The following is a 23,877-nucleotide window of genomic DNA, read 5'->3' as shown; positions in this document are numbered from 1 at the left end:
TCAATTTGGTACATACTATCTCATCTAGTTTCTAGACCCATTAGCCAAAAAACCTTAAACAACCAGTTTCCTTCATTCCTAAGGATGGTTTTTCTGTATGAGCAAAGAGTGGAAAATCAAATCTTGTTTTCAATGATCAGTTCCACCACACCAGGAGTGATCAGCTGGTTGAGATCGATAAGTTGACAGTGCACCAGTGTTTCACACATTCAGAAAAATCTTGGAACCCGGGGACTATTCATTAGATGCCACCCGATTATGTTTGCTGGCTGAACAATGAATCTGATGCGTAGCATCAGCGAACCTGAGTGTGGCTGTTTGAACTGCAATGACCCCTTGTAAATGTGGAGCTGGGAATTAATTGTTGAAAAATGTTCTCCAGGTAAGTGTGGGGAAAGAAGTGATAACAAGAAGGAAGACTTTTATAGACAGAACTGTATGCAGCTGCAAGATTTTAAGCAAGACATTGGCAAATGAGCCAATCCATCCTTGTTGGGAAACTACTATCCTCTAGATATTTTCCAGAGTATAATTTTTTTTTCATTTGCAGGGATAATGAATTAGGGAATACTTTTGCAAATAATATAACACAAATGGAATGAAAAGTGTTTTGATTAATTGATAGATATGCTATGGAATGTAGCCCGATAAGATTTTTAAAATTGTGACTAGAACAGTGTAGGTGGGAGAAGGGCAGAAAAGTCCAAATTCTGATTTTTGTACATAACCTGAGCCTATTCTCACTAGGAGCTTGAAGCTCAAGTCCACCAGCTATGTTGTTACCAGACCATCATGGGGTGGGTGATGGCACCTCAGGTGAAGAGGAAAAACTCACATGGGTCGTCTCACCCTGCAACAAGGGTGCCACCTGTTGGCTGACCATGGATTGACACTGGCGTCGGAAGTCATGAAGAAGTCTACGCCCCATTCTTCCACCCTCCGGGCTGGAGGAGGGGGTCTGGAGGGAAGAACCCTTGAGATGGAAAAAGGGAGAAAATAAATATAAAGAAAAATAAATTGAAAAATGAGAAAAAAAAATTGTCAGATGGCAGTACAAAGGGCCGATTTCATTTTCAAAACCAACATTCATTTCATATACATCTGCAATGCCCCAAAAGAATCACCATTCTGCTGCAAAGAAGACCTCATTTTAGGGTAGAGCAGCAAGGGTCCTGAAAATCTGCATGCAAGGCAGTGTAATGGCACATTATTTAGAATGGACAATGGGTGTGAAGGCTCAAAAAATTTGTGGAGTAGACCCATAATCTGCTGAGTCTCTGCTCTGTGTCCCTTGTGCCGAAAGTGGGGGCAGCGCTCCTTATACCCATCCCCTTCAGTCGCTACATTATGTATCAGAGTTCCCGCTAATTATGTGGCTGCTCCAAAGCCAATAGTATTTTGAAAGGCTTAGGTTATAAACTACCACACAACTTACCAAAAACAGTGTTTTGTAAAGTGGTCAAATGTAATGACACACTAGATTTACATTAGTTCCTGATTAAATTATCCTTCCTTGGACGAAAGAGTTGCAGCTGCTAAAGCACAATGTAAACTGCTCTGGAATTAAGGTCCTTGAATATTGGCTTTCAAATGGCAGTTTGTTGCTAACTGTCCGTCCTCTGACCCAGTGCCCTCTCGCTGGTGGCTTCAGATAAGCTGAATGTGACAGGCTCAGAAATGTTGTTCAACATTTAACAGAAACAAAGACAATACTAATACAACTCCAACTCAAAAGGAGCTGCAAACCCACAAGATGTTTGACATGAATTGAGTAGGAAGATCCCTTTCTCAAACTCCTGACAAAACAGCTAGAGTTTCCTTTCTAACCTTTCTGCATTCTTTGGAAATATCTGCCCTGCCGACATGGTTCCCTTTGGCAACAAAATCAACTCATTCACTTGTTGAAATGTCTATTTTTTAAAAATTTATTCCTGTGATGTGATTGCCAATCTTTAATTGCCCTTGAGTAGGTTGTGGTGAGCTGCCTTCTTGAACTGTTGCAATCCATGTGATGTAAGTGCACCCAGTTTCTGCAGCCATTTGGTACAACTGAGTGGCTTGCTGAGCCATCTTAGAGGGCAATTACGAGCCAACGAGATTGCTGTGGCTCTGAAGGTGGGGTATCCTCCCCCGCCATCTGAAGAGTCAGCGGGGAATGCATCCCCACCAATCAGAACAGCCCAAGAGCCATTTAACGCTCTTGAGGATCGTCAATTGGCTGGAGACAGGACTCCTGCTCCACACTCAGGCGGAGATCTCGCCTCAAGAGAGCTCTCAGCCAATCTGATTGGCTGGCAGCTCTATAGTCCCAGCAGTGTTAAGTGGTGGCAGCAGCCAGGACTGGGACTACAAACAGTCCCCAGATTCTAAGTCCCAGAGTCCAGGACGAGGGAAGTGCAGGAGGAGGGGGTGGGGGTCTCATGGTGAGGAAGGAAGGAAGGAAGGGCCTGTGGGAGGGCAGTGAGGAGAGAAGGTGGGGGGAGGGGGTAAGTACCTGCAGAGAGCAGACCTTTGGAGTTGGGGGGTGGGGCACCCAATGTGGACTCCCTCCTTCCTGCCTGTGGGCTGAGCAGGGTGACCTGCCGAAAATGCCCCCTGCCCTGAACTCCTCTCACCAGCCTCAAAATTGAAGCCAGGCAAGAAGCTGGTCTCCACTGGGGTGAGGGCGGGCAGGCTGCCCTACACCCCGCCTGCCCCATGTAAAATTGCAAATAGGTCAGGGACTGATAGGTTTGCGGTGGCAAGACCAACCGGGGAATTTTGCAGCCCTTTCCCCCACCCCGCCTGTAAACCCGCTGGTGAAGGACCCTAATGGAGGTCAGGCTAGATAAGGACAGCAGGATTCCTCTCCTGAGTGAGTGAGCCAGATGGCTTTTAAAAAAAAAACACAACCTGGTAGTTTCATGATCACTATTAATGAGACTAGCATTTTATTCTGAATTATTTGAATCTAAATTGCCCCAGCTGCCATGGTGGGATTTGAACCCAAGTCTCCACAGCATTAACCAGGCCTTTGGATTACAAGCTCAGTAGCATTACACTATGGTGCTGTCCCCACAACTACCAAGGCTGCCATGTGGAAAATATTGCTAAACATTTCCACAGGCAATCCAACACCTAGTCACACATTTTCCATCAGTGCTAGGTTCACTCAAGACATACCAAAAGTGTGTGCCTTCATAATATGCTATTTTTTTTATTAAAATCACTGTAACCCCCCTAATTGCCTACAAACTGTGGCTCTTTTTTGATCATAATCTCCTGATTCTCCTCCATTCCAGGTGGTTCTGAGGTGACTGGCAGGAACAGCCAAGGTCAGAGGTAGCATCACCTTTTCTTCGCCCATGGACAACTCTCCTTGCAAAAAGATGGGCCACCATATGTGTGAGGTGTGAGGCAGCTTTCCTTAATCGGGTGGATCATTAGAAGTGAATAAGGAAACAAGATATTACATGTCATACATGTTTTCCATTGCTTCCCTTTACATGCTCACCTGCGATTGAAGGAATAATGCAGAGGAAGGACGGGGAGGGGGCGTGAGTATTGTGGTACTGTACCCTCTGCAAATTATTGGTAAGTTGTCGATGGTTAACAATGCAGTGAGGGCAAAGTGGCTAGAAATGGGAAACAAGCTTATCACAGTGTGGGATTGCAAAGTATGACCGCTATCCATAACCTTGGCTGCCTTGGAAAGGACAGCAATCTTCTTCTGGCATTGAGTAAGCATGCGAGTTAGCCACTCAGTGCCAAAACCATATCCTCTCACTGGGACTGGGACTTCTATATAGGCTTCCCTCCCTCAGGTCAAGAAGCAGAGTCTTCCTTTGCCAGATTTCAAACGATAACCTCTCAACTGAAGGGTGATTATTTTTGGGGCTCAGTACCCTGAAGGAACCACCAGTCAGAGATAATGCAGCAAGTCAAATTGGTTGAGACACAAAATGGAGAAACAAACGAGGGAAAGAACCAAATACAGCACAGATTTGAAGGCCCAAGTGCCCTCCTTCTGTACTGTGCTGTTCTCTGATTCTACAACACCACAATATATTCTAGACAAAAATGCTCCATCTTTTCACCAAGAAAATAGATGTCAGACTTCTTCTGTTGCGTTAAAAGCAAAATCATGCGGATGCTGGAAATCTGAAATAAAAACAGAAAATGCCGGAAAAACTCAGCAGGTCTGGCAAGGTCTGTGGAGAGAGAAACAGAGTTAATGTTTCGAGTCCGTGTGACTCTTCTTCATGAAGGATGGATTAAAAATTGAATTTGTGGATTAAAAATTGAATATCAACATGGAAGAAAACTTGTCTTGGTCAAGAAAGAAAGATTGTCCAAAATAATGCTATTTTGGATCCAACATTAATGCGTCTGGTTTCCGGTCTCCAGCCTTAGTGAAAGTTTTTAAAAGGTAGCTCAGTTTCATTCGTGAGTATATGAATTCTAAGACTTTGGAAGCTGTAATAATATTCTGAATACTTATTCACAATATGGCATAATTTTTAAATTTGCATTAATTTGCAGGTTATACAATAGTATTGCTTTTATTAGTTTCCTTTGTGAATTTGCATAAACTGAATAAAAGACTCTAGTAATAAAAATAAACTGGAAGGAATATTCAAAAGAAGCAAAATCCTTTCCAGCCTGTTCATGTATGCTTGGCCCTCGCCAATTATACGGTTTTAAGGATGAAACTAAATGATCACAGTCCACAAGCTAGGATTATCCTCCACACGCTCTCACACTCTTATTTATGAACTCAGACAGCATGTGGGCCATTCGCTCTTGGATGATTCTAGTCTCCCGGCTATATGGAAAACACATGCCATGTGAACAATTTTGCATAATCCCCTTCATTACAGTGTTTTAATGTAAGCAATCCATGTCACATGGTAAGCAGGAAAACAACATGGCTTGAAACTAACAGCACATGTTCCCTCCTGTACAGAGAAGATGCAACATGCATTCCAATCGTGTTGGCGTTGTGGGTTAGACTCTGTCACCACAGAAACAGAATTCTCGTGCTCGAGGCAGTCTGCATATTGCTGAAAGACGTATTACAATATTATCTGGTGTAAACCATATGAAGGTTTTTATCTCCTGGGACTAGCATTAAATGAGCTGCTAATAAATCATATCACTGGCACAACGCTCAACTGAAAGGGGCTGTCAGCAAGTTCTGTACAGTATGTGCCAATGAGACATCACACTGAAAATAAAGACACAACAATGGAACTGCAAAGGTCAAAAAAAGAAATGCCATTTGTGACCATAATTCTGTTGCTTTTTGAAGTAATAAATACTATTCAAGAAAATAATTTGGCTGGTGCTCATTTTTATGAATACAGTGGAAAGTCAGGTCGCCCATTCGCTTATGCTTTAAGTAAGCAGCAGACAGGTTGCAGCTACGTGAAGATAATTACAGGGATCTCTACCCATTGTACTTGGATTTCTAAATGACTGAGGCAATAGCCTTTCCTAGAATCAATGGTCTGCCACAAGCCATTTAGATCACATACATAGACAGCGCTGCCCTTGATAAACCAAAATCATAGGTAAGATGTTCAAGATGGTATGATCTGCTTGGACATGAAAGGCAAAAGGCATCTACCAATTTTTACAAGACACGAATTGATGACTTGGTCTCTCTTTTGCTGAATGTTTTATACCAGATACCATCTCACTTATTCATAGAGGGGAATAGAATGCTGTAACACCCTATTGCGTTTTAAATTGCGATAAAAGGCTCTTTTCCAAGATCTTCCTGATGAATGGATTAGAGTTCGGTACTTGTTTGACTGGCGCAGGCTCGATGGGCCGAAGCGCCCTTTTCTGTACTGTAGACCTCTATGACTGTATGACTTCCATATTAACCCTTACTTTGATCAGGTAGAGTTCACTGGTTGAGGGGCTTTGTATGATAGTGTATAAAGGATGAGTGCTAGGACCACTGTTTTTTATAATGTGCATTAATGACTTGGGCTTAGGAACAAGAATTTCAAGATCAAACTTTGTGGATGACACCAAACTAGGGGGTGTAGCTAACACTGTGGAAGAATGCAACATAATGCAAGATGAGATTAGAAAACTTGCAGACTGGACAGATAAGTGGCAAATGAGTTTTAATAAAAATGTGTAGTGATGCACTTTGGTAGGAGACTGAGAAACATCAGTTATTCAGTTTCTTATTTTCTGAGGTATGGTGAAAAACCAAAGGGATCCAGGTGACAAATCATGAAAAGTAACATCGCAGGTCAGCAAAGCAATTAAAAATACTAACAAAAAACTTCTGCTTATTTCCAGGCGTATAGAATTCAAAAGTGATGAAGTGAAGTTAAACTTGTATAGGGTCTTGGTCAGGCCTCATCTAGAGAACTGTGCGCAGTTCTGGCCTCCACACAATAAAAGCAACATAGAAGAACGAAGAAAGTGCAAATATCAGCACTATCACCCCCATTTATTTTGCAAATTTCTATGTTCTTATTCCCCAAAAGACTCATGATAAAGTTTAGCAACTTTTTCTTCATTTGTTTTTGGAAACTAGCCAGATTGTTATCCATGCTTTCCTCATGGAGGCTTTCTTCTGTTTCACTAATCAATTAGCTTCTCCTTCAATTGGAACTGTCATGTCCCCTTTGCTTTTCATCTTGGCTATAGTGCTCTTGTCCACACTTGTCCATTTATAGATATCAGAAGGATTATAATTGCTAGCATCTTAACAGTTTTTATAAAGATCTGTGTATCCCTTTGCTCCTATTAAGTTTAACCATGTAGTCTATATGTCCTTTCCTTAGTTTTCCTCGAAATATGCATCAGCTCATATTTCCCCACATTAAATTTCATCTGTATTTATTTCACCAAGCTACCAGCTTGTTTATCGACTTCTAGGGTCAACTGCGTTCTCATCATGGTGATGCCTACTTTTTACTGTCTGCAAATTTTGACATTTTATCCCATTGCCCAAATCCAGACAATATATGTTTACACACACACAGACACACAGGCAGAAAAACACACAGGTGCACAGACACACACACACAGACAGGCACATACAGAGACAGGCAAGCACAGAGACAGGCACAGCAGGTATAGCAAATAGTGATGACAGTTGTAAAAAATGAAGTGGACAGCAAATGAAGAAGAAATGGACACTGCTATCACCATAAAATAAAGAGCTCAAAACACTTCATTTTACAGCCCTTTAGGGTGGTGTAAAAGATTGCCTGAAAAATAAAGCACTGTGCTGAAGCGTTTATTACCACCTTCAGCCAGAAGTAGATGATCCTTCTCAGTCTCATCCCCACCATCACAGATGCCATTCTTCAGTCAACTCAGTTCACTTCACATAATTTCAAGAAGGTAAGAACATAACAAATAGGGGGAGTAGAGCTCAGAGGTTTTCGAGCATGTTCCACCATTCAATAAATCATGGCTGAACCACATCCCCACTTTGCTGCCCTATCGCCATATCCCTTGATTCTCTCAACCCAAAGAATCTCTTGATCTCGAATAGGCTCAATGACTGAACAGACCTGGTCCTCTGGGGAAGAGGATTCCAAAGATTCACAACCCCCTGAGTGACAAAATTTCTCCTCACCTCAGTCCTAAATTGTCGACCCCTTATTCTGAGCCCTAGTCCTGGATACCCCAGCCAGGAGAAATATTCTCTATTCTGTCAAGCCTCCTAAGAGCTTTGCGTGTTTCAATGAGATCACTTCTCATTCTTTTAAATTCTAGAGACTATAGACCCATTCTAGTCTGAAGCTGAGTGCACTGGACACAGTAAAGGCTGTGGATCCCAACAAAATACCAGCTGTTGTGCTGAAGACATGCTCCATAACTAGCCATGCCTCTAGCCGAGTCCAGTTACCTGCCAATGTGGAAAATAGGCCAGGTCCACTTGGTAGATAAAAATAGGACAAACCCAGCAGGGCAATCACCCTTCTACCAATCATCAGAAAAGTGATAGGAGTTGTCAACAGTGCTTTCAAGCAGCACTTGCTCACTAATAGCCTACTCACTGATGTTTAGTTGGAGTTTGAATTCCACCAGGACGACATGGCTCCAGACCTCATTGCATTTATCCAGTAGTTTCAACAGATGGAAAATCACAAGCTTTGTATATCCAGAATTTTCTGAGGTGATTTCCCTAAGTGCACCATTCTCCACTTGAGGTGCTGGATCACAGAATCACACTTCAGAATTTCCTATGTTACTGAATTACTTTCCATTGCTTTGATGTATTCACTTGTACCATAGGTTCACTTCATAATATGATTGTGCAGTCAATATGCTAAGATGCTGACGATGTTCTTCAATTTAGTTTTTGTTATCCCTGATCATCTGCACTTCCTAACTGTTTGGTTCCAAAGAAATGCGAGAGAACAGGAAATGCAATTCTCAACTGGTCCAGCACTTCTTTACCAGATGGATGCCCCTTGGCGAGTCCAAATGTATAACATGTGCCTGCTGGTATTCCTGGGGCCAAACCAGGCAGTCTGTGGCCTCTTCCTGCGCATGTACAGCTCTAATGGCCTCTGGACAAGAGCTTAGACACACAACTACAGGACACGTGTCACCTAAATCACTCTTACCAAAGTCAAACACAGCTTAGCATCCAAGCCAACATAGTCACCAACGGTGCAGGCAAAATCATCACAGCCTCCAGCTCACCTGAACCCCAGGGGACACTGACTTAATTATCAAGCATTCATTTATCCCATCGCAAAAACCAGTGCCAATGAAAGTAAAGTTCCATGCATCATCCTGTTACTGTCATGAAAATTTCAGACTATCCTCACAATTCGGAAACGTTTTCATATAACTTCACCCTATTTACAGAATAATTTAACCTTACTTAACTTTAATTAAAAACCTGAAAGCTAATTCAAAAAGAAATGTTACTTTAAAAGGTCCAGGCTTCAAGAGAGTACAGAGAGATTTGAAAAAATGTTCTGATCCTAGATACTTTTTCACCTGAACAAATAATTTATTTTGCATTCACGTCTATTTTCATTTTTTTTTTGCTGAAAGAATTTGGGAGGTAGAGGAAATAGGAAAACTCATCCCACATTGGCACACCCACCCTGCACCGGCACACCCACCCAGCGCTGGCACACCCACCCCGCGCCGGCACACCCACCCTGCGCCGGCACACCTATCGCACATCGACTCGCATATCCCGTACTGACAACTGCTGTAATTCACGCTGACACCGTAATCTCACGCTGACACCATTATCTCATGCTGACACCATTATCTCACGCTGACACCATTATCTCACGCTGTCAGGCCCATTTATTAAGTAAAATTACAGAAGCAGCAGGAAACAGAGGTTTCACCAGATTACAATAAATGAATACTTGATATCTCACTAGTTCTTGAAACCAAATTTAAAAGCAATAAATATCACAAAACATTGATGAATGTTCTAAGTGAAAGTAATTATCAATGTGAAAAAGCTAGCTACAGCTCAAGAGCTGCCTGGTGGAGCAGCCAGTCACTGAAGCAATCTTGATAAAGAAGCCACCTTCCCCCCTCCCCATTCCTCAAATGTTTTGAGGAGCAAATGGGACAAAGATTGAAAAGAGATACACAAGGTTGTCAATTAAAATAGGGTTTCCTGGAACAATGTTCACACCCATGAGACAAAGCAACTTCCATACAGAACAAGGTTAGATTTGCCCTCGATGGCTTGGTAGCCAAAACCTTTGTCTTGTTTTCACACCCATATCTTTAAGTGTGGACTTGACAATGAACACAAATTAGGTGACTAACCTCAACTTATTTACTTTCATTTAAAGTGATGTCAACACATGAAACAAAAAGTGTATTTCGGAGAATCTTATTAAAACCATATGAATTCTTGCTTCCAAATTATGACATCTTTATTACAGGACAGTTCATAGTGCCATGATTATTCAAGTCAGAAAGAAGAGTAAAAGGTTGGCACCTAGGAGACCAAGGCCACACTTTTGAGCCTTGCTTCATGACATCCCCAAGTAACAGCCAACGATAGAGGCAACTACAATGAGGTGCACACAGCCATCAGGACAATCCTTGAATTCATAACAGGCATCTTGAAGCAGCACTGCAAATACCTAGGCCAATCGGAGAGCATTCTACAATATATGTTCACAACAAAGTCTCCAAAAGCAGCACAGTGTACTTCACAGGTGTGACATCCAAGGTGACAGAAGCCTAGATTAGATGGAAAAGGAAGCGTCCACGCACAAGTATTAAACCCGACAAAAAAAACAGGCAAATAACCTTATTGAATCACATCTGTAAACAGCTAGAAACATATGGGAAGCTCTCCTAGAGAGATGCTTGTCAAAGTGCCTCATCCACCCAATGGGTGACCTAGGTCAAGCCACAAATAGCATAACATGCCAAACCAAAAGATGGTCAACCACTTGGCACCAGCTCAGTCACAGAACTACACAAGCAAGTTACTGAGCCAGCAGAGCAGGATCATTCACCCAACAGAGGAGGTGGAGAAGGTCCACTGGCCGAAGGGGGTTTCACAAAGATTCAATGAGTAATAGTCAGGTACCTTAGACCCAAAAGCAAAAACAGATGGAGCAATAGTGTGTTCATTCCTGGGGAACCAGTTATCCTAAGTCCTAGATATAAATGCCAGGTTCCTGTATTTTCAGGTGTTCATGTATTTTAATTATGGCTGTAGTTAATATTGAACCAGCAATTGTTTATATGAAATATCAACATGCAATGCCGTACTCGAATATGGTTTAATTGTGGTTACATTTTGAAAATGGTTAGCGTGCACGAATGTTGCTCTGGATGGTTCTAAAGTTACAAGCTTAATCTAATTGCATTTATGTTTGGCAAAACATCTATAAAATGTCAGCTTCCCTTTGTCAAAAAAGTAGATAAAAATAGGATCTATTTCCAGATTCTTCTGCTCTTACTAGGCTGCGAAGGTCATTTAGACAAAAGAGCTCCCTGAACATGTGATTCACATTTCATGTGAACTCCTTACTTAATGATATGGTTTGAAACAATATGCTGTTACCGAAGGACATGTGAAGACTAGACTATTAACATTCACAGTACCAGCTGACAGTACTTTGTCATCCCAACCCACTACCCCATGCGAAGCAATTATTCTGATTCCAAGATAACCAGTCTAACTGTGGAGAAGGGTGGGGGGTGATCAAAATGAACTGTATGTTATAAAGTCCAGTTTTCTTCTGTGCCAGTATTAGTTTGATTCACTTTACTTCACGGGACAAGTTCTTTGGCAACTTTTTGCCCTGACACTGGATAAGAAGCACACCATACCTAAATTGTGCTGCACCCGTTCTAGGCAAAGCTCCAAACATATTTTGGTGGACAACACGGTCCATGTAAGCCCAATGTAAGCAGAGAGAGGAGACCTACTGACAGCTGTTGGAGAATGAAACTAGACAACCCCCCCCGACCCAAGAATTGACTAGTAAATTCAAAAAAGGTCAAATTACTTTAGATTCTGTCTTCAGTTTTCTACCACGGTCCATTAGACTGTCTGATCAGAGGAGGTATACCCAACACAAGCCCCCAGTGTGGCTGGATGACCCTGGATCACCAAAAGCGGGTTTTGAAGACGATGCCCCCTTCCAGCCTTGTTTTCATGAACACGTTGGGTCCACACCATGGTGGGGGTGAACTCCCTAGATTCCCAGGGCAAGAAATCAGTGGAATTAGTTCATACCCCAAATTTTTCCCCCGAGTTTAGCATTCAGGCAATGAATGCTCCTCAGGGGCATGATTGGAAGCATTAGCCCCTGTAACTTTATCTGATTTTGAAAATGAATTTGCTTAACTGGATTCATAAATAAAATTCTGTGGATGCTGGAAATGCATTGCCCTAAAATTACATTAGATTATTACTGCCTCTGTATCTGTTGTTCTGAACCTGTGGAAATGCCAAGGCCCCCAGAAATGAACCTGATCCAGTAACTGATAAAATACTCTATCCCGTTGTTCCTCACTATGGGAGGTTGTCTTCTTCCGAGAGTCACGAATTTGTGTGCTCTGTCCGTTCACCTTGCTCCTCGATGGACAAGTGAAACACAGATAGGGGAGGAGAAAGGCCATGTTCTTCTGTTTTCCACTGGGTTTGAAGAAGATTTTGTCCTGTCACTGCTGTCTCTGAGCTGGATTTATGGGTGACACCTCTACAGGCCCCTCAAGTGTCACCCTCAATTCAATGCCAATCAAAACCTTAACTGGCGCTTCTCCAACAGCTTTGGCAAGTGATTTCCACTGTCAGAACCTTGTATCTTTTGGGGCAGAGCTTCTGCTTTGGGTTCCATGGGGAAATTTTACCCAAGAGGCAGAATTTAATGTCCTTCCCTGTGGCGAGTTTGGGGTAGGGGCATCTTAATTGTACGGGAGGGCGGTGGGTGGGGATCCACCCCGATTAAGTCCAGACGGGAAGGCCGGAGGAGGTCCTTTCTGTCCTGCCGCGAACTAAGGCCTTAAATGGGCAACTTCAGCCAGCATGGGGCCTGAATGCAAAAGGCTTGAAGAAAATACGAGGGTAAATGGTTTGGAGTATAACCCACTTAGGTTTGACATTCCCTGATCGCCTGTGCTAGTCTGGCTGATTATGCCTGGATTATGCTGATGCACTGTAACCTCTAACATAAGAAATAGGCACAAAGGTAGGCCATTCGGCCCCTCGAGCCTGCTCCACCATTCAATAAGATCATGGCTGATCTGCTTGTGTTCCAAATTCCCATCTACCCGCGATAACCTTAGATTCTTGTTTGGCAAGGGAATCAATCCACCTCTGCCTTAAAAATATTCAGTGATCCCGCCTCCACTGCCTTCGGAGGCAGAAAGTTCGAAAGTTGCACAGCCCTCTGAGAGAAATAATTTCTCCTCATCTCTGTCCTAAAAGGGCAACCCCTAATTTTAAAACAATGCTCTCCAGGTCAGAAATCTATTGTTCGGAAACACAAGTTGTCGGGAAAGTTTTTGAACACATCAAGCAACCCGTAGCATCATTTTGGTACAGTATTTAGGGAGCGGACAATGGAAGTTACAGTATTTGGACAAGTAAAACAATTTTTATTACTGATTTATAATGTTTTATCACTGTTTCAAGTAAATATTTATATCTACAGCTTTTTCTGGTTTGCACACTTGTGGTTAGGCATTCTAACATCATTCTATAATCTGGAAAATTCCAAAATCAAGAAATAACTTGGTCCCATGCATTCCAGAATGGACCTAGTGGAAGGAAAAACAGAAACTCAACCCCTTATCCCCATGACCAAAGGTGATCCTGCAGCACAGCTATGGTTGGGTACCATTCTGCTATCACAAAGCTGTTTTCTTTATTCTTTGATCGGATGTGGCCATCACTGGCAAGGCCAACATTTGTTGCCCATTCCTAACCGATGAACCTTTAGGCCATTTCAGAGGGCAGTTAAGAGTCAGTCATATTGCTGTGGTTCTGGAGTCACGTGTAGGCCAGACTGGGTAAGGACAGCAGATTTCCTTTCCTAAAGAACAAGATGGGTTTTTACGACAATCAATAACAGTTTCATGGTCACCATTACTGAGGCTAGTGTCATATTCTAGATTTATTAGCTGCCATGGTGGGATTTGAACCTGTGTCCCCAGAGCATTCGCCCGGGCTTTGGTATTACCAGTCCAGAGACATTGCCATCACACCACTTTCTCCCTATGGATTGAGGCTTCTTTTCTAAAATAAAATCTTAAATGTGCAAAATTACAAATCTTTTAGTGAGATTAACACAATTTAGAATTCTTCAACAATAATGTAATTCTAAAGACGTTAAAATACTTGAGGCCTGCAAATCAGGACAGGCGCATTCTCTTGAGTAACATAGGGACACTTACACAGGAGAAAGTCATTCCTGCCTTTACCGAATTCTGAAGCAAAAACAGAAAATGCTGGAAAAACTCAGCACCTCTGGGAGCATCTGTGGGGAGAGATACAAAGTTAACATTTTGAGAAAATATCTCTTCTTCGGAACTGAAGAGTTTTGAAGAAGAATCATATTCGAATCAAAACATTAACTCCCTCTCCACAGATGCTGCCAGGCCAACTGAGCTTTTCCAGCACTTTCTGTTTGTATTTCAGATCTCCGGCATCTGCAGTACTTTGCTTTTATTTTACTGAATTCAGACCGATCTCAGAGGTTGATTTTTCACTTTCCAATTTTCCTACTTCCTCTCCATACCCTATTATAAAATTATTGTCCAGTACCTTTTGGAATGCTGCAAATCAATTTACCATCCCTCACCTCGTGGAAAATCATCCACATTCCAAGGACGGCACAAAAAAGTTACAGGCAGAATTCGGACGGTGAGATAAAATGGGCAGTATCAGATCGATTGCCCGTCATACTGATATTCGGCCCATTGCAGTCAATTTCTACTCCTTATGCATCTAGTCCTTATAAAAACATAAGGAATAGGGGCAGGAGTAGACCATATGGCCCATCGAGCCTGCTCCACCATTCAACATGGCTGAGTCCTAAATGATCGGCTCCTTATCCTCATCTCAGTCTGAAATGATCAGCTGCTTACCCTAAAACTGTGCCCAGCTTTTCTAAATTTCTCAGCCAGTTGGAAAAGACCTCTGAGTATCGACCCTGTCAAGCCCTGTCAAAATCTTGCATGTTTCAAAGAGATCACCTTTCATTCTTCTACAATCCAGAGAATAAATACCCAATTTACTCAGCTTCTCATCAAAGGGCAACCCTCTCATCCCATGGACCATTCTAGTGAACCTTTGCTGCACTGCCTCCAATGCAAGCATGTCCTCCTTTAAATACAGAGCCCAAAACTATGCACAGTATGCCAAATGTGGTCTCACCAAAGCCCTGTACGATTGTAGTTAGGTGTCTTTATTCCTGTACTCCAATCCCCTTGCAATAAAGGCCAGGATACAATTTGCTTTCCTGATTGCTTTCTGTACCTGCATGCTTTCTGTGTTCCTTGTACAAATACTTCCAAGTCTTTCTGAATATCAACATTTACAAGTTTTGTGTCTGATAAAAAATATTTTGCTCTTCTATTCTTACAACCAAAGTGAATAACCTCACACTTCCCCACATTATACTTCATCTGCCACCTTGTGGCCCACTCACTTAACCTGTCTATATCACTATGCAACCTCTGTGTGTACTCCCTACAGCTTGCATTCCCACCTAGCTTTGTATCATCAGCAAACTTAGGTACATTACTCTCAGTCTCTTCACCTAAGCCATTAATACAGATTGCAAATTGTGAGAACACTGATCCTTCCCGCAGGCCAATACTCATAACCTGCCAACTTGAAAATGCCCCATTTATCCTACTGATTGCAACCCATTAACCAACCCTCTATCTATGCTAATATATCACCCACAACTCCGTGAGTCCTCATCTGGTGTATTAACCTTTTGTGTGGCACCTTATTGAATTTCTTTTGGAAATCGAAGTACCCGACATCTACTGGTTCCACTTTATCCTATTAGTCATATCCTCAAAAAAGTAATAAATTTGTCAAACCAGATTTCCCTTTGTAAAGCCATGTTGATTTGTTCTAATCATGCTGTACTTTTCTAAGTATCTCGTTAAGACTTCTTTAATGATAGATCTCAGCACTTTCCCGATGACTGATGTCAGGCTGACTGGCCTGCAGTTCGTTGTTTTCTCCGAGACCAGTTTACCTACAAATTGAAACAATCTGGATCCACCTTGCTGATGAGTATCTGAGCTGCTCGATCAAATCGGCTGCGAGTTGTCCCTCACCATCCAGACCACCGCCCCCCCCCCCAGACCCGGGCACTATCCTGGTGCATCCCACTTTCTCCAAGTCGTTTAGATATATATCCCTCCAACACTTTGCTGACACAGGGGCGATGTGTTGGCAGCTGAGCCGATCTTAATAGTTGACATATACAGACAGCTCATTTTTTTAAAAAAACTTGGTTGGTCTCCATTCACAGATTTGAGAGTCCGGAATACCGCGTTAGAACATAACATAGAAGGAAATGACACCCCCTGAAATCAGCAGTGCCGGTAAAAGTGAATCCAACCCCCCCCCCCCCCCCCCCCCCCGCCCCTTCTCCCCAAAAGCAGCCCCCAGTTAGCAGCAGCACATTGAACTCACCTCATCGCTGTTGGTCAGTGTGGTGTTGTAGGGCTCCGTGTGCTGGTTTATCCTCAGGGGTCTCTTGGCCAGCGCCTGCCTGTAGAGGGCTAGCTGGTGCCACAGGATGATGGTCACGATGGCCACTCTCCAGGCGCTCATCCTCAACGCAAATCCGGCTTTCAAAACAAACACTGAGAGTCTGATATGGGGTGGGGGGTGGGGGGAGGGGGCGGAGGGGGTTGAAGAGAGAAAACTTCAGCGGCGAGCCGTCCTTACACGTGGGTGAAGAAGCGACATCAGGTGGTTCGCTCGCACAAAACAGCAGCTCAAGGCGGCTCGACCTTTTAACACGAACTGAGAGGTTGTTTTTTCATGGTATATATATTTTAAAAGCGTCTTGTTGCGTTTGAGGAAAACTTGGCGGAAAATGTTGGGAAGTTTCAGAAATCTCTAGAAGTGAAGGCTCGGGCGGATTTATCGTCAGCCCTGGTTATGGGTGTTCACATGCTGAGCTGCAGCCCTGCAGTGGAGCTGGTCAGTCCTCCCGCCAGTAACAGTGTCGCTGGTTAATGTGGAGATGTCCTCGCTTCTGCTGACTGTCGGCATCCAGTTAACCCATTGGGAGCATTCCCCTCCACTGCTTCCACCATCAGTGAATCTCCCGCACGATTGCAAAGCACCGAGCCCAATGGCTGGAAGTCTTGTAATCCCCCCGCCCCCCTTTATACCTTTCAGTCCTGCCTCACGACCCTTTCAAAGGGGGAAAGAAAGGAGAGGAAAGGGAGGTTGCAAGGGATGATGTTTAAAATAATAATCTGCCTCCGAGCATTAATCTCCCTTGCAGAGGGAAGTGACCATTAAATGTCCAGGTTCCGCGATGGGGAAATGACAGCAGCTCCAAAAAGCGCTTTAACACGTCAACACCTCAAGAGGCGGGAGAGCTTTTCCCTCACATGTCTTCATCATCTCTCCCTACTGTGTGTGTGTGGAAGGGGGGGGGGGGGGGGGGGGGTATGCAGGAGGCAAATCTGGCACCGAGTCTGCAGCCTTGTTTAATCCATTAACAGCAGCAGACTGACTTCCAGACCCTTTCCAGGCTGACTCCCTGTTTGACTGGGATGCTTCAGGAAAAAGAGATGAAAGCGTTTCGCCTCCAAACGCCGAGCCTCTGAGCTGGTGACAGTTCCTCAGCTTTTCACCACCTCCCTCCCTCCCCCCAGGGGGGTGGGGGGTGGGGGGGTTGGGGCTGTTTGGAATGGAGTGCGATTTTTCCATCTCACTTTAACAGCAGCGAATTCGCCAATCTCTCGCCCCATTCCCGCACTGTGCCGGATAAATATTAAATATTTCTCTAACTTTTAAAACATGCGCGGGGACACACACACAGCAAAAAAAAAACACGCCAACTAGCGAAGTACTTTCTCCAAAGGCTCTGCAAAGCTTTCTGTTTTCCCTCATGTTGACCATGACACCTATTTTCTGAGCGGATTCACCCTCTTACAACATCAACTAGAGATTTTCCAATGACAAATTATTTTTATATGCAAGATTTCGGTTACATAAAATATAACAGGTTTAATATTTTCCGATGTTTTAATAAGTGCTTTGAAAAGTGACAATTCCGTGTTTCGGTGCTTATGTAAAATTATATTGATTTTTAAAAGGGCTAATTTTCCTGATCATTTCTGCAAGTGTAGATTATGCGTCTATAAATAGATTCGTTTTGTGAGGCAGAGTCCACATTTAATCCGTGATTCCTTTACTGTTCTTGGTGGAGTGTGAAGATATAGTAAACTGCATAGCCTGTTCAAAAAAAAGCCAAATATTTTAAATGCATCTATATTTATCTAAAAATAAAAAAATGCATGATTGACGAGTATTAACTGTTGGCCATTGGGCGCTATCTTTCAACAAAGACTCAAAGTCCGCTGGAACTCTGTGACTGCATTACGAAAGCTTGACATCTTGAGATGTAATTCCACAAGCACCAGGAACTAATCTCCAAGATTTGAGGAAACACAGCCAAGAGTTTTGGTTACAGGAAATCGAACGTGTGGGCAAACGAAACTACGTGTACAACATGCATATACCAAACGTGTTGGCTTCATGAAATCTAGTCTCTCCAATTATGTAGGGTACATACCGCTAAGTGTATATGGTACATACCACTAAGTGTATATGGTACATACCGCTAAGTGTATATGGTACATACCACTAAGTGTACATGGTACATACAGCTGTGCATGTGGCACATAAGCTAAGTGTATATGGTATATTCAATTAAGAGTATATGGCACATACAGCTATGTGTATATGGCACATCCAGCAAAGTGTCTAGGCCAGTGCTTCCCAAACTTCTTCCTCATGCAATCCGTTTCAATGTTGAGTCTGGAGGTTGTAAAGTGCCTAATAGAAAGTTGAGGTGCTGTTCCTCGAATTGAGCGTCATTGGAGCAGTGCAGGATGCCAAGGACAGAGAGGTCGGAGTGGGAGTGAGTTGGAGAATTAAAACGGCAGGTGCCCTGAAACTGAGGATCACACTTGCCGATTGAATGGAGGCCTCTGCAACACCGTTACCCCATCTACGTTGCCCTCCCACCCCCCTCCCACCCCCAGTGTAGAGGAGAGGGCTTTGCTGCTAGTATACGAAATAGAAAATATGACTTTGTATGACCCCAGATTGAAGATTGTGGGGGTGAGAGGGTTGTTCAGTGGGGTGTGGGAATATTTTTTGACAGGGTGGGTGGGATGGGGGTGAGTTTAATACTGCTGGGTTTGCCCTGAAACAAGCAAAGTTTTGGCATCACATGGGCCTCAGAACAGTCACCTACCCACAGGAAAAAAAAAAATAATATTTAAAGGAGCCTCTGAGTCTGAGATCCACAGCTGCCATTGCTGCCTCTGAGTTTGTGACCCCAAAGTCTTGACCCATGCCCCTGCTGGGGGTCGCGGCCCACAATTTGGGAACCCTTTTTTTAGGAAAGTGGTTCAACAAAGAATTAGGCAATTGAGTAGGGAATAAGTATGAACAATATTTTCATAACACGATAATTCCACTCAATTGCCCCCAGAACTCCACCCTTTCCCAAGGCACCCTCCCGTCCAAGAGGAGATGCTACGCCTGCCCTTTTACCTCCATCCCTTCCTGCCATTCAACTACTCCTTCCAACTGAAACAGCGATTTACTTGTATTTCTTTCTATTTAGTATACTAGCAGCAAAGCCCTCTCCTCTACACTGGGGGTCGGGGGCAACGCAGATGGGGTAACCGTGTTGCAGAGGCCTCCATTCAATCGGCAAATGTGATCCTCAGTTTCAGGGCACCTGCCATTTTAATTCTCCAACTCACTCCCACTCCGACCTCTCTGTCCTTGGCATCCTGCACTGCTCCAATGACGCTCAATTCGAGGAACAGCACCTCATCTTTCAATTAGGCACCTCAACCTCCAGACTCAACATTCAGTTCAACAATTCCAGATCAGCTACCGCCCCCTTTTATCTTGGATGACAGCTGATGTTGAGGACTCTGTTTTTCCCCATCTCCACCTCTTCTAGTCCCATCTTTTGTTCCGTTTACCATCTCCTTTTGTCTTGCACCATTAAGCCTTTAGCCATTTAATCTCTCCTGCCTTCCACCCTATCAAACAGCTTCCATTTTGCTCTTGCCCCACTTCCCTGCCTCTGTGCTCTCTTAGAACCTGGTCCACCCCCAACTTTTTTCTTCCAGTTCTGACCAAAGGTCATGGACCTGAAACCTTAACTGCTCCCTCTCTCCACAGATGCTGCTTGACCAGCTGAGTAATTGGGCATTTTCCGTTTTGATTTCAGATTTCCAATACCTGCAGTATTTTGCTTTTGTGGTAACGATCTGCATTGGATTCACATTGATCAAATCTGAAAACATTAGACAGTATGATAGTCTAAGAAGAGTCCAACACCAAACCCGCAGCCCATGCGTCCTAACTCTAAGGTACAATTGGGTCAAGAATGATGGCGTTAGGTTGCGACTGTGTCTGTTTCTTTGGTTGATGATTTGCACTCAAAGATGGAAAAGATTAGTTTTTCCTAGTTTTAGTCACGAGAAATGAACGAAAGTTATCCGAGAGCCGCCAGTCGCCCTCATCAAACCAGGCAATGGCCCAACTGGAATAGTTTTCCACATCAAAGGCGCTATGTGAATGCAACTTGGCGTTGTGTTGTCAAATTATAAAAAACAAAACTGTCCGCCCAAGTAATACCTAACTGTGTAATGGTGGGCATATTAAGCTGCCTGAATCTGTGAGAATCTTTGTGGTGAGCACATTTTACAAGATTCAAACAGCAGGTTAACATGTAGAACATTACATGTGAGGATGGGAATCTGACATCCCTCCAGTATTCCCACAGGAGCTGACACTCCCGCCATTGAAATCGAAAGTCAGTGCCAGTGTACCAGGAGGTACAGCTTTGGAACATATTCCTCTTCCCTTTAGCTCCTAGAAGATTTTTTACGAGCCATTTTATGAATCGCTCTGTGTTACAGACAATGATATTTGGGTATTTAATATGGATGGCGATTCTCCAGGGACTGAGTCACTGCAGCTTGTTTATAAGACAGGTGATGAAAACCATTCTCTCATGAACGACGTTAAATTGATCGCCACCGTCCCCTGTTCGCTGCAGTCGGCGCGTTTCCCATTATTGGTAGTCGTCAATTTATTCAGATAGTCTCACAAGATCGGGAAAAGAACGTGGCTCCTGCATTTTTCGTTGCTTGGGCACTGAACATTCCGTACATTTATCGATTTAAATCTTAGTTTTATCGCTGCGATGGAAAGTGACTGCGCCTTCTGTGTGGAAAAGTGCAGACATTCCTTAAATAGAAAAACAACAGCCAGCCACGAGGTGGGAAGAGAGAATTTTGTATCAAACACTACCACCTACAGGCTGAAATGTAAATATATTAAAGTGTACAGGGCACATACCATCTAAGTGATTACATATTAAAGTCGTCAATTAAAGGGAAATGTATGAAAATCTGTCCTGAAGCTATGTTAGTCATGTCTTGAAATGCACGAAAGTAGGAAGAAGCTGTTTCCACTAGCAGGAGTTTCGGTAATCGGACAGAAATTTTAAATAATTGACAGAAGAACCGGGGAAGAGGAGGAGACTTTCTCTTACTAAATTGCCATATTCTGGAAGACACTACCTGAAAGGGTGGTGAAAGCAGATTTGGGGAATTGGATGCCTGCCTGAAAAGGAGATTAAAAAAAAACCTATTCAAAGATCCTGTAGAGACACGATGGGCCGAATAGCCTCCTGCGCTATCTGAATCTCTGCATAATTACCCATGCAACAGATCAACATTTTTCAAAATCCATCTTTAACCACCGGATTAATCTGTTGCCCATTGCCTGGGACCTGATCCTCTGTGAAATCAGTCACTGTTAATGTATTAGCAGAGATGGATTACAACTCTGAATCCAACACCAGTGCACTACTGGATTCCAGATGCCAGTGCTCTCCTGCCCCCAGGTTCTAGTGCTCTGGGCATTGATGTACTGCTGCCCCTGGGTTCCAGTACTCCAGGTTGCTGATGCGACACAGGTGATGGTAACCCATGCAGTGCTGAGAAAACCTTAACTTGCCACATAGATTATTGTTGGCCAGGGCAGCAGCCAAGCCAGAGGGAGTCTGTTTTTTTATTCATTTATGGGATATGGATGTCACTGGCTAGGCCAGCATTTATTAGGAATGAGCAATAAATGCTGGTCTAGCCAGGGAAGCCCACATCCCATAAATGAATTTAAAAAAGACTCCCCCAGGCTTGGCTGCTGCCCTGGCCAATAATGACCTATGTGACTGCTTAAGGTTCGAACAGCATGGGACCCAGGGCGTTTCCAGCAATGGGAGTAGCAGCATCACCTCTGCCCAGGCTTCACCGACCCATTCCAACAAGCCACCTCTTGGTCATCACCCTCTGTAAAACCAGCCCAGCTGTCCCAGAGTCACAGCTTGCCTTCCAACACAGGCCTGCCTCCTTCCACCCTGACATCAGGCTTCAAGCTCTGATTGAGGGCACAGCTTTGACCTCTCTCTGCTCACAAGATCATAACACTGTTACAGATGTGGAAAGTCATTCAGATACCCATTGTGGTATACAGTTGTTTCTTAAATACCTCCAGACTCGTTGCTTCCATAACTCTAACTGGAATACTTAAACTCTATCTGGAATACTATTCCACATGTTGATCCCTCTTTTTGTGAAGCATTCACCAGGAATTCACCAAGGCTCCTTCGATAGCACCTTCCAAACCCATAACCACTACCATCTGGAAGGACAAGGGCAGTTGATAAATGGGAACCCCACCAACTGGAAGTTCCCTTCCAAGTCACTCAGCATCCTGACTTGGAAACATATCACCGCTTCTTTACTGTCGCTGGTCAAAATCCTGGAACTCCCTTCCTAACAGCACCATGGGTGTACCTATGCCACATGGACTGCAACGGTTCAAGAAGACAGCTCACCATCACCTTCTCAAGGGCAACTAACGATGGGCAATAAATGCTGGCCCAGCCAGCAAAGTCCACATCCCATGAATGAATAAAAAAAACCCAACATTATTTCTAAAATTACTATTTACTAGTTTGGACTTGCATCTACATCCTCTTTTTTTACTCTTGAAATGTAATCCAACCATCTTAATTCCTCAATAAGATCTCTCCTTTCCAATCTGAAAAGGTCACGTTTCTCCTACCACGTTACCATTAATTCCATCGGCCTTAATCATTTTTGCAATTTATCCTGAGCCCCTTTATCCAACATGTTTTGAAAAAACAAAAATGCCACATCCACTGCCTTCCCTTTACCTCTACGCCTGATTTCCTCAAAGTATTTAATTAAATTAGTCAAGCACAACCAACTCTTTATATAAACTAATGTTGATTGATACCCATTGGTGAAGGTCTTTATAAGTATTTGCTAATATTTTCATTATCTGGGTTCCTGCAGGTTTCTTATTAACTTGAGACTAACTTGCCTAAGTGACTTACCCCTCTCTCCATTTATAAATAGCTCTTTAACTTTCAGTACATTCCAGTATTTTGGTACAATTACTATTTCTTAAAAATATAAAACTGTTAGTAGCTCCCCTATTACTAATCTCTCTCAGTATTTGGGATGTAGTCAATCCCAGACTTCTAACTTATTGGCACTGGGAGGGCCAGTAATCAGGCTGGGACAGAGGAAGCTGGTTACCAGCCTGATTTCAGAGTTTCCACAGGGAGAAGCCTCTGCTCACCCTGTACAAGATGATGCCAAAGCAGGTTGGGCTCAGTGCAGAGATTTCCTGCGCTGGGAGTTCCTATGACCCTGGCCTAGGGCAGATTTGGCAGCCAGTACTCCCAGTTGAGAAAGGCCTGCAGAATGGCCTTTCTTTGGCCCACCTTGGAGGTCCAGGCAGAGGACAATGGTCTGGCCCCTCAGGAAAAAAATATCTCAACAATTTATCTATCAGTCCCCTTACAATGGACTATGTATCTCAGCTTCCAGTCTCAGTGGGGGTGCAGCCACCCATAATGACCTGGGTGCCTGCTGGGAACATTTCAGTTAGGTGACTATCTCCCCGAGGGTCCAGCTCCCAGTCAAGGCCCTGGGGCCAGATATAGGTAGCAGCTAACATAATGGAGGGTAGAATTTTTACAGACTTCATGGCCCCTGCTGGATGTGGCAATAATTGTGAAGTTGTAAATTTTGAAAAGTATGAAGTCTGGTTGGGTCAAC

General features: G+C 43.5%; 1 protein-coding gene and 1 long non-coding RNA gene across 6 annotated transcripts in view; one reads left to right on the top strand and one right to left on the bottom strand.

Moving 5' to 3' along the window:
- Window positions 1-17,076, bottom strand: part of c1qtnf12 (C1q and TNF related 12) — a 66,318-nt gene extending 49,242 nt beyond the window's left edge. Inside the window, exons 1-2 of one of the 5 annotated variants that reach the window (XM_041206583.1) lie at window positions 16,136-17,076; window positions 836-973 (exon numbers count right to left, since the gene is read on the bottom strand). In XM_041206583.1, the coding sequence (XP_041062517.1) occupies window positions 836-973; window positions 16,136-16,276 (279 nt within the window). In that variant the 5' untranslated portion in view covers window positions 16,277-17,076. The remainder of the gene's footprint in view (window positions 1-835; window positions 974-16,135) is intronic. The other 4 variants (XM_041206582.1, XM_041206584.1, XM_041206586.1 and 1 more) reach the window with 4 other exon arrangements.
- The window catches only part of LOC121288176, a 31,766-nt gene continuing 24,283 nt past the window's right edge, over window positions 16,395-23,877 (top strand). The window contains exons 1-2 of the long non-coding RNA XR_005945325.1: window positions 16,395-16,478; window positions 19,944-20,085. This is a non-coding gene — a long non-coding RNA (uncharacterized LOC121288176). The remainder of the gene's footprint in view (window positions 16,479-19,943; window positions 20,086-23,877) is intronic.

This window comes from Carcharodon carcharias, chromosome 15, assembly GCF_017639515.1.
Source record: "Carcharodon carcharias isolate sCarCar2 chromosome 15, sCarCar2.pri, whole genome shotgun sequence".
Classification (NCBI taxonomy): domain Eukaryota; kingdom Metazoa; phylum Chordata; class Chondrichthyes; order Lamniformes; family Lamnidae; genus Carcharodon; species Carcharodon carcharias.
This window is presented reverse-complemented; position numbering and strand designations above follow the sequence as displayed.